General features: G+C 41.0%; 1 protein-coding gene across 6 annotated transcripts in view; it reads left to right on the forward strand.

Annotated features, from left to right (window-relative positions):
- Positions 1–11,507, forward strand: part of zdhhc15b (zinc finger DHHC-type palmitoyltransferase 15b) — a 33,248-nt gene extending 21,741 nt beyond the window's left edge. For all 6 annotated transcript variants that reach the window (XM_060927508.1, XM_060927512.1, XM_060927510.1 and 3 more), the window contains 4 exons: positions 1,367–1,493; positions 1,602–1,711; positions 10,451–10,522; positions 10,623–11,507. In XM_060927508.1, the coding sequence (XP_060783491.1) occupies positions 1,367–1,493; positions 1,602–1,711; positions 10,451–10,497 (284 nt within the window). In that variant the 3' untranslated portion in view covers positions 10,498–10,522; positions 10,623–11,507. The remainder of the gene's footprint in view (positions 1–1,366; positions 1,494–1,601; positions 1,712–10,450; positions 10,523–10,622) is intronic.
- Positions 11,508–12,006: the final 499 nt, after the last annotated feature.

Here is a 12,006-nt window from a genome sequence, read left to right on the forward strand (position 1 = left end):
AGCCTGTCTTACAACCATGTTTTATCTTCATATTTGAATGTGTGTGTGTATGGACGTCTCTGTCACTCAACCAGTCTTTGCAGCAGGATGCAACTGGTTTCATCTGTGTTTCCATTGCTGTGTGTGTGGTTGCATGTATTTGAGTGATGGTGTGTACCGTATGTGCTTTTGACAAAAGGAGAGACATAAGACAAAGGGGAGAGCTTCTAAACTTTTTGTGGCCAATGATTTTACATTTTATTCTCAATTCTGTTAAGTTTTCAAAATGCGTTCTTTTAATGTAAGATTGTTAATTATTATTTTACTCTATTGATAGTTCTTTGTTGAGCAATGTGTTAAACAGTGTTTACAGTAAACAGTTTTACTCCTCCTAATATTCAGAGAAGCAAAGTCCGTGCACTTCTGTTCCCTTTTCTTTTGATGAGTTGTACCGTACATCAACATCCCTACTGTTACGGGTAGAAGGTATCAGTTTAGAGTCTCAAATTTAGCAGAAACAAAATACTGCATTGTTTTAGCATTGCAGCTTGAATAAAATGCTGTGCATTGAACTTGTCTGGGTTTGGTTTTAATAGATTTGTATGAGCCACAGTACCTTGCCACATGGGTGCACTAGAATAATTTCTGGTAATTATTTGGCAACATACTAGCTTACATACTCGCAGTGAAACATATTAACAGTTGGGTTTTAAAATCACTTATTTAAATAATATCTATATAATATCTAGTTATTTGTACTGTGGTGTCAAACATGGTCTGAAAAATGTACTGTGAAGTCTGGAAATTTAATATGGAAAAAGTATGGAATTTTGAAATGGAAAATGTGTAGGAACCCTGTTTTATTATTATTATTTTTTTTATTTTTTTTAAAAGTTTTTTTTAAATGTTCAGATTTATTTTCTAATGTCCTTTGACATTTGATATAGAATAGGTTAGACAGACCGACTATATGGCACAAAGCAAGCTCCTTAAAGACATAATTTGCCATGGTTAGAGTGGAAGAACCTCAAGTGGCCTGCACAGAGCCCTGACCTTAAACTCACTGAACACCTTTTAGGACGAACTGAAACCCTAGACCTACTTATCCCAACACTAGTGCCTGACCTCACTAATGCTCTTGTGGCTGAATGGACAAATCCCCAGAGCCACACTCAAAAAATCTAGTGGAAAGCCTCCCCAGAAGAGTGGAAGATATTACAACAGCAAAGGAGGGACTAAATATGGAATTGGATGTTTAACAAGGACAGATGGGTCAGGTGTCCACATACTTGTGGCTGTATAGTGTAGAAAGATGGACAACATAGCATATAAACTAAAACAAAAAAGCTTCATCTTTTCTTTGTGTTACACTTTCACGGTTTTTCAGAGGCTTTCTCTGCACCCGTATTCCAAAATGGTCCTGACAGGAATGGCTTTGATGTTGGTTTCCGCAAAAACCTTCTGCAAGTCTTTGGGGAAGACAAAAAGCTCTGGTTTTTCCCAATCTTTACCAGGTTAGTAAATTATGGGTGGAAAGGTATTAAAATTAGAGATATAATTATTATATAATGGCTTTTAGAATGCTGTATGTATATGTAACCAGTGTACCTTGTGGTCTTTAGCCAAGGTAATGGCCAGTATTTCCCTCTGCGGTCTCTGAGCGAATGTCAAAACCCCTTACTTTCCAGTGACAGGAGATGGGGGAAAGATGGATCAGATGAGGACAGCATAGGTAAGGATATGATAATGGAATTCAAAAAACAACCTCTGCCCCATTCCAGCTAATTTAAGAGGCAGTGTGATTGTTTAATCAATTGTGTTTGAAAGAATGCCCAAATTAGGGATATTTCTCTGCCCTCTAAAAGGGATCAAGTGTCAAAGATAAATACATGTGGTTTTATGCTTCACTAAAATAGCTGTTCTCTTCAATAAAGAGAAAATGCACTAAAGTTTGATGGAGATCAATAAATCATGGCAATTATGGTTTGATCGGTCATCTCATTTTTCTGTCTTTGCATAATCATAGGTGATGAAAACACAAGTACTTGCATTTTGTTTTCTTAAATTTGTAAAAACACAGATAGATAGATAGATAGATAGATAGATAGATAGATAGATAGATAGATAGATAGATAGATAGAAACATATTTATTGCTTCTGTAGTACATTGTGTGGTCTGTTTACTTCATGGGGGATGCCATGGCCTAAAGGTTAGAGAAGCAGCTTTGGGACCAAAAGGTTGCCGGGTCGATTCCCTGGACCAGTAGGAATGGCTGAAGTGCCAAGGTACCTAACCCCCAACTGCTCCCCAGGCTGCTCTGGGTATGTTGTACGTCGATCTGGACAAGAGGGTCTGCTAAATGCCTGTAAGGCAGCTGGGCCATAGAAGGTGCACGCTGCATGCTACACGCTACACGCGTGTAAAGAAAAGTGGACAAACGTAGCATGACTTGCTCTGGGCCATAGAACGGCGTTCACGTTGCACGCTGCACGCTGCACACTTCACGCGTGAAGCGAGAAATGAACATGCACACTTTTTTCTAGGCGTGAAGATGGAAATTCCAGTCAATGCATGCGGTCACCGCCGCGCCAGCCAATCAGAACGGGTCTAGGGAGATAACTCTATGCTTTCAGGGGAAAACTTCAGAAAAAATATAATTGAATGGTATAATTGAAAAATAGTTCTTCATCGGGATTGTCAAGCAGATTATAGAATGTTCGGTGAAATTCACCACGGGTTTCTCTCAGAAGGAAGTGTTCTCGGCTCCAAATTCTGTTCCTTTTTCTCTTCCTCTGTCTCAGTAAAAGCAGAATGAGGCAATCGTCGTCATCCGAAGAGTCCATATTGTTGGTTACTCGGTCAAAGTAGAACAGACGCAACACGTGAACATCCAAGCATGAAGTTTAATGGCCCAGGGTCCGGTTCTTCACGTGAACGTGTAGCGTGCAGCGTGAACCTTCTATGGCCCAGCTGCCTAATGCAATGAAAGTACTTAAACGCAATATTAGAGATGCACTATATGGCCAAAAGTTTGTGAAAACCTGACCATCACTTCCATTCGTGGTTCTTCCTCAAACTGTTGCCACAAAGTAGGAAGCACACAATTGTACAGAATGTCATTGTATGCTGTAATATTAAGATTTTCCTTCACTGTGACTAAGAGTGGGCAGCACGGTGGTGCAGTGGTTAACGCTGTTGCCTCACAGCAAGAAGGTTCTGGGTTCGAACCTCATGGCCTTTCTGTGTGGAGTTTGCATGTTCTCACAATTCAACTGGGGTACAGTGGGGCCACTGTAATTGGCGCAAACTGTAGTGGTTTGCCATCCATAATGTATGTACATGTATATCTTGCTATGGCAAAACTAAGTAAATGGAAAAAAAAATTAAAGAGGCCCAAACATGTTCCTGCATGACAATACCCCTGTGTACAAAGTGATGTCCATAAAGACATGATTTAGAAAGGTTGGACTGGAAGAACTAGAGTGCCCTGTACAGAGTCCTTACCTCAGTACCTTACCTGCAGAACCCCTTTGGGATGAACTGAAATTTCAACTATGTACCGGATCTTCTCACATGACATCTAGTGGAAAGCCTTCCCAGAAAAGAGAAGGTTATTATGACAGCAAAGGGGGATTAACTCTAGAATGGGATGTTCAAAAATCATACAAGTGTGATCGGCAGGTTTCAACAAACATTTGGCCATATTGTGTATTTGAGATGTTGGGGATCTATGTTCCTGATATTTACCAACCAGTTGATGCTACACTCTAAAGCATGGTTAGAAAAGTAGTTAGTCGTTGTTGGCAGTTTGTGGTATAAAAGGAATGAGACGCTTTGGATCCAAAGTCGCATCACATGTCCATCATTTTCCTATAGGAACATACCCTGTGTTTTATTCCTTACATATTCTGTCAAATGTCTATGAATCAAAATGAGACTGCTCAACACCCATATAGTGTTTTTAATCTTTTAAATGCTAAATATAAATATAATTACCTGAAAATAAAAAAAAAATGTCAGCACAGTATCCGTTCATGGCTTTCATAGGTCTTGTGGTCTTTATCAGCATTCGCTCTGATTATTCAGACAGTTAAACTATATGAATGTTTGTTTGATTTCATGCATCCAAGTTAGTTGTATCTCAAGCAAGAGTTATTTTTGAACATTTGGGAGCCCTAAGCAACAACTTCGTCAGCCCCCCCCCATGCCAGTCAAATTATTTTATATGCAAGAATGCACATAATTAATACTTCATTGTTTTGAGTGGGCTTTAGTTGTCGTCGTCGTCTTCTTTCACCTGCTTCCATTGGGGGGGGGTCACAACAGCGGATTTGTTCCACATAGGTGTCACACTAGGTGCCCTTCCTGACGCAACCCTCCCCAATCTATTCGGGCTTGGGACCTGCACTAAGTATGCACTGGCTTGTGCAACCGCAGTGGCTGGGTATTTGTACCTAATCTGCATGTTTTTGAACTGTGGGGGGAAACTGGAGCACCTAGAGGAAACCCACGTAGACAGGCCCCTGTCGACTGTGAGGTTCAAATCCAGAACCTTCTTGCTATGAGACGAAAGTGTGTGTGTGTGTGTGTATATATATATATATATATATATATATATATATATATATATATATATATATAAATAAATATATATATATATATATATATATATATATATATATATATATATATATATATATAATTTTTTTTTTTATAGTGGTGCTTGAAAGCTTGTGAACCCTTTAGAATTTTCTATATTTCTGCATAAATATAACCTAAAACATCATCAGATTTTCTCACAAGTCCTAAAAGTAGATAAAGAGAACCCAGTTAAACAAATGCAACAAAAAAAATTATACTTGGTTATTTATTTATTGGGGGCGGCAAGGTGGTGTAGTGGTTAGCGCTGTTGCCTCACACCAAGAAGGTCCGGGTTCGAGCCCCGTGGCCAGCGAGGGCCTTTCTGTGCGGAGTTTGCATGTTCTCCCCGTGTCTGTGTGGGTTTCCTCCGGGTGCTCCGGTTTCCCCCACAGTCCAAAGACATGCAGGTTAGGTTAACTGGTGACTCTAAATTGACTGTAGGTGTTAATGTGAGTGTGAATGGTTGTCTGTGTCAGCCCTGTGATGACCTGGCAATTTGTCCAGGGTGTACCCCGCCTTTCACCCGTAGTCAGCTGGGATAGGCTCCAGCTTGCCTGCGACCCTGTAGAACAGGATAAAGCGGCTAGAGATAATGAGATGGGATTTATTTATTGAGGAAAATGATCCAATATTACATATCTGAGAGTGGCAAAAGTATGTGAACTTTTGCTTTCAGTATCTGGTGTGACCCCCTTGTGCAGCAATAACTGCAACTAAACGTTTCCGGTGACTGTTGATCAGTCCTACACACCGGCTTGGAGGAATTTTAGCCCATTCCTCCGTACAGAACAGCTTAAATTCTGGGATGTTGGTGGGTTTCCTCACATGAACTGCTCGCTTCAGGTCCTTCCACAACATTTCAATTGGATTAAGGTCAGGACTTTGACTTGGCCATTCCAAAACATTAACTTTATTCTTCTTTAACCATTCTTTGGTAGAACGACTTGTGTGCTTAGGGTCATTGTCTTGCTGCATGACCCACCTTCTCTTGAGATTCAGTTCATGGACAGATGTCCTGACATTTTCCTTTAGAATTTGCTGGTATAATTCAGAATTCATTGTTCCATCAATGATGGCAAGCCATCCTGGCCCAGATGCAGCAAAACAGGCCCAAACCATGATACTACCACCACCATGTTTCACAGATGGGATAAGGTTCTTATGCTGGAATGCAGTGTTTTCCTTTCTCCAAACATAACGCTTCTCATTTAAACCAAAAAGTTCTATTTTGGTCTCATCTGTCCGCAAAACATTTTTCCAATAGCCTTCTCGCTTGTCCACATGATCGTTAGCATACTGCAGACGAGCAGCAATGTTGTTTTTGGAGAGCAGTGGCTTTCTCCTTGCAACCCTGCCATGCACACCATTTGTTGTTCAGTGTTCTCCTGATGGTGGACTTATGAACATTAACATTAGCCAATGTGAGAGAGGCCTTCAGTTGCTTAGAAGTTACCCTGGGGTCCTTTGTAACCTCACCGACTATGATATGCCTTGCTCTTGGAGTGATCTTTGTTGGTCAACCACTCCTGGGGAGGGTAACAATGGTCTTGAATTTCCTCCATTTGTATACAATCTGTCTGACTGTGTATTGGTGGAGTCCAAACTGTTTAGAGATGGATTTGTAACCTTTTCCAGCCTGATGAGCAACAACAACGCTTTTTCTGAGGTCCTCAGAAATCTCCTTTGTTCGTGCCATGATACACTTCCACAAACATGTGCTATGAAGATGGATAGATCTTTGATAGATCCCTATTCTTTAAATAAAACAAGGTGCCCACTCACAACTGATTGCCATCCCATTGATTGAAAACCCCTGACTCTAATTTCACCTTCAAATTAACTGCTAATCTGCTAAGTATGGTGATGAGTCTGCATACAGACGGGAGGTTGAACGGCTGGTCTGTTGGTGCGGTCAGAACAATCTGGAGCTGAACACGCTCAAAACTGTGGAGATGACAGTGGACTTTAGGAGGAGCCCCCCCCACTCTGCTGCCCATCACCAACAACATTGTGACTGCTGTTGAAAGCTTCAGGTTTCTGGGTTCCACAATCTCTCAGGACTTGAAGTGGGAGACCAACACAGTCACTATCATCAAAAAGGCTCAGCAGAGGTTGTACTTTCTGCGCCAGCTCAGGAAGCTCAACCTGCCTAAGGAGCTGCTGACATAATTCTACTCTGCCATCATTCAGTGTGTTCTTTGCTCTTCCATCACTGTTTGGTTTGGATCAGTCACCAAACAGGAGAACAGCAGACTGCAACGGACAATAAGGTCTGCAGAGAAAATTATTGGTGTCAACCTGCCCTCCATCCAAGACCTGTACCTGTCCAAAGTCAGGAAACGGGCAGGTAACATCTCTGCGGACCCATCACACCCTGGTCACAAACTGTTTAAACTTCTCCCCTCAGGGAGGCGATATAGATCACTATATGCAAAAACAACCAGACACAAGAATAGTTTCTTCCCTCAGGCTGTCTCTGTGATGAACAGCTAAAATCCGGATTCATATATCAGTAATATCACTTGCAAAATATCTGCACACTTTTACTGTCATTCTGTGCTCACTGTTACTTATATTTATACTTATTTATATTTACTATTTCATCTTTGTACTATGCACCATATTGCACCAAAAGGGAAAATCCTTTCTGTGATGAACAGCTAAAATCCAGATTCATATATCAGTAATATCACTTGTAAAATATCTGCACACTCATACCGTCATTCTGTGCACACTGTATACTTTATATTTATTTATCTATTTCATACTTGACTTACCTGGATTAGTTTGCACTATGCACCTATTGCACCTTTTTTTTTGTTTGTTGTTTGTTTTGTGTATACGCTTTTTATCTGTTTTTGTACTATGAGAGCTAAGTGAAACCGGAGTCAAATTCCTCGTGTGTGTCCACATACCTGGCAATAAAAGTGTTTCTGTATAATATTTTTGTCTCATTTTTTAACTGGGTTCTCTTTGTCTACTTCTAGGACTTGTGTGAAAATCTGATGATGTTTTAGGTCATATTTATGCAGAAATATAGAAAATTCTAAAGGGTTCACAAACTTTCAAGCACCACTGTGTGTGTGTGTGTGTGTGGTGCTCCGGTTTCCCCCACAGTCCAAAGACATGCAAGTTAGGTTAACTGGTGGCTCTGAATTGACCGTAGGTGTGAATGGTTGTTTGTTTCTGTGTCAGCCTTGTGATGACCTGGCGATTTGTCCAGGGTGTACCCTGCCTCTCGTCCATAGTCAACTGGGATAGGCTCCAGCTTGCCCGTGACTGCACAGGATAAGCGGTTATGGATAATGGATGGATGGATGGAGATATATATGTAGAGAGTGAGACGGAGGGGATATTGCATGCTATGAAGTTTATCTTCGAGTGGTCAATATATTCATGAGTAAGCGAACGAGTGAAAATGTTTTCAACACGAAGATAAACTTCATACCTTCATGCCACAGTGTAATGTTCTTTATATTATATGGACACATACACCAAAAAAAAAGTTAATCAAAAGAATTTTAATTTTGAACTGTTCACCATTTTGACGATGCGTGTCTAGTCTGTGGGAAAACACTGGGAGTAAGATCATCGGCGTGAAATATCGGGAAATATGTCACTCGGATCCGCGATGTATTTTGTCTGAAAAATTCAAGTTTTTCAACACAAGAAGATAAACTTCATATTTTCAAGTCAGCGTGTGATGTTCTTTTTATTATATGGACACATTCACAAACAAAAAGTACCCAAATTTATCAAAACAATTCAATTTCATCACGAGTGACATCGAGATTTATGTCATGGTTTTGAATCTCCATGTCCTGGCTGTAGCGCATATGAAAAATACGAGTGGTGTATTTCCCACTAAACACTCGTGTCAGGTCTCCCATTTTCCTTTCACTTCAGTCTGTTTGTAGATCTCCTGTCCTTTTGCATGTTTGTGGATTTGCACTCTGGTTTTGTGTTCAACTGTAAAACCTGCATTTGCATTCAACACTAGTCTCATTCCTGACAATGGCCATTAGACTACTTATCATGGTAAAGGTTTTGAAATAAGGAAAATTATTAGTTCAGTGTCTGTGATTTAGTTGCTATGGTTCTGAATATCCTGAGTCAACAGACTGCTAAGCAAGCAACTTAATGTTCATTAGCCTAACACTTCATACTGTAGATACTAGCTAGTTAGCTGTAGTTAGCCAATAACTTGTTTAGCCATTTTAATGACCCCAACAAATGTCCATTTTGCCTCTTCTACTCTTTTAAATTTTGTGCTTTTTCAAGACAACTGCATTATCGCTGCTTCTTCTGACATCATTTATCTAGTATATAAATTGCCATTTCAATTGTCTCATAAGCCTTTGTCAAATTATGTACTTTTATACAGTATATAAAATGACATAAGGCCCCGGTCACACCGCCCGAACTTTGCTGGAGCGTTCCTGGAGCGGTGAAAAAAATTCATCACCGCTCGTAACCGTTCACCACTGTTTAACAAAAGTTGGCCCCCGTTAAAGCAACGCCGTATACGCTCGGCCACCGCTGATGTTTCTCGAGGGGCCCTCCTACTGCTCCGAAAGTTTTGAGCTGCACAAAATATTGCGAGCGGTGAGGAGGGGGCAATTTTCCGCCCCGGCAAAGTTCACCCCCGCTCCACCAACGCCCAGTCAAAGTTTGGCACCGCTAGATGCAAGTTCGTGGACGCTTGGGTCCGCTAGGCCAACGCAGAAATCTTGAACGCTGGACCACTGCTGCTTCGCCAGCGTTGCCCGGGCGGTGATTAAACGTTGCACAAACTTCGGTGGAGCGGTTGTAAGCGTTTTACGAGCAGACACGGGGTTGCTGGAACGGTGTCGGGCGTTGAAGCAGCTATCCATGGCGGCGATGAACTTTGGTTTGGCGTTGGTATAGAGGTGTCGGAGCGGGACCAGAATTTGGCTATAAATACGGGCAGGGGCGCAGATACGTTTTTTTGAACTGGGGGGGACAAAGCTGCCAGCAAACCAACCCCAACCCCGATATGCCTGTCAAGCTTGTTGTGGGTTACCATAGCAACCAAGCTCGAGCTCGCAACCTGTGCAGTCTGCACAGCTCAACCAACCGAATATCAGTCTTTATTTTGTTTTATGTGAGTTGTTGCAACTATGTATACACTGCCATGCACCTCAATAAACCGAATGGTAATTAGTCTTTTGATTTTTCCGTGAGGTTTGCCTTATGCAAAGAAAGACAGCATAGACGTTTTTTTCCTCCCTATAAGGACCGAACGAAGTGAATTTAAATCTGGGTGGGACGAATCCCACCCGTCCCACCCTCTATCTGCACCCATGAATACGGGGAGAAATGAACCAGGAGCTCATTTGGAATCGAGCTGCCGTTGAGTTCAGACCTCATCTATATCGAATTTGCTCAAAGTTACAGTAAAACTGTATCACCATGGATGCTGAGAGACTTGCTATGATTGGTGCTAAACCAACTTTATACCCCCGCCGAGCCAAAGCCCGCATGCGCAGAACGCCGCTATACCAACGCTCGCTACCGCTAAACCAACGCTAAACCAACGCCGGCTTCAGCGGTGCACCGCTAAGCCAACGCCCGTGTTTTCGATTTTTTTCCCCATTTTGTGTGCGGTGACGAGCGTTGTCGAAATTCGGCCCCCCCTCCCTACCGTTCAAGGAACGCTCCAGCAAAGTTCGGGCGGTGTGACCGGGGCCTAAGATAGGATTAATTGTGCTGCTCTATCTGCAGTAGTTGCAGATCATCATCTAGTTTTGTTTGGCAAAAACAGACTTTTTTTTTTTTTTTTTTAATCACCAATCACATTATTTACAGATGGTGAAGTGGAGAATGAGCCTTCAGTCAGACTGGACATTGAATAGTAATTGATTTGAGCTACAAGTCTTGGTATGTATAGATTCGTTTTTTTTGTTTGTTTGTTTGTTTCGTCATTACTGGATGAGGGAATATATTTGCTCTGTCTCATGTTTTGTTTTATATTTACCAGAGGAGATATGAGCTGCTTCAGGCATGCACTGTAAAAGTGACTAAATACCAAAATTGAAGGAAGACACGGCATTCGAAATATTGGAGGATTCCAGAAAAGCATGTCGTCAGAGAGTAAAATTGTTGGAGGAAGTGACTTTATCTCCCCCCGCCCCCTTATTTTACTGTATATGTTCGGGAGTGTTATCATCACAAGCACCTCCATCCTCTTGGAGAATGACCAAGGACCATCAAAGACTGTTCCGAGAGGCTTAGATTTGCTTTGTCTGCTGTGTGCAAGACAATGACGAGCTTAATGGCCTTGCATCTCGTATTCTATTTCATTTAAGTTCACAGATTCATCTTAAGGTGTTTGCTCCATTATCAGTGGCAGCTGGCGGCATAGCATTTACAAAAGCTGCAGGAAAGAACGTACAGTATCTGCCATTTATTCTGTGGTCACTTTAACCAAGTTCTTCTAATTGTCCTGCAAGCGTGATGTCTCTCCAAGCCTTAAATATTCATCAAAGACTGTAAAGGCTCTCCTGTAAAATCACTGTGGTGTAGTGAATCGGACTTTTTATTTAAATTTTCCCTTTTTTATGATGTATTACAAATGTAGGTGTTTTCATCAGGTGTATTTCTTTAAACACAGCTTGTAAATATGGTGTGTATCAAATGTGGCAAAGTCTGACTTGGTGTTCTCCATTCAGAGTCCACATATTTTGCTTAACTCACACCTGATTTGGCTTATCAGACTTATCAGGGTCATGAACTGAATCTAGTGAGAGCAGGAAACAATACAGCACTGCAGACAAATGCAGAACTAGTTACACATGCTGCAGCTGACTTGTCATTCTGTTCCTTGTCATTTTTCCAAATAAAGACAAATAATTTTTTACTTTAATCAAGTCATGAGTGCTACTATTAACTAGGTACTACTGACTGTATTAAATATCAGCGTCCTGTCCTTTTTTTGTACTAAATACCTTTTCTTGGTATTAGGGAGTGTGTTAACTTCTTACACACTTCCATGTCATAATTTGTCACTATTTATGTCATATGATCCTTTCTTAAGAGTTATTATACTGATGTAATCTTCCATGTGACCTTCCTCTTTTTGAAACCTTTGTTTATGCTCATGAACACTCCTGGTATAATATGCATTCCATGTTACCAAATTCAAATTATGCAAATGGATCACTGCACAAAAAAAGTCAGATTTTTAATAAGTTCAGATAATTTTCGTTTAGTGATCATGAATAAATGGGAAGTTTGAAAGAAACAACTTTCTGTGGCATTCCTGAAGGTGGGTGACAATTTGAAGACAATTTGAATCAGTGGCTGCATGTAAGGGTTCTTACATGTTTTCCACACCCATTTAACTGTAAAACATTTTCCACATA

The sequence above is a fragment of the Neoarius graeffei genome, chromosome 8 (genome assembly GCF_027579695.1).
Source record: "Neoarius graeffei isolate fNeoGra1 chromosome 8, fNeoGra1.pri, whole genome shotgun sequence".
NCBI classification, from domain to species: Eukaryota; Metazoa; Chordata; class Actinopteri; order Siluriformes; family Ariidae; genus Neoarius; species Neoarius graeffei.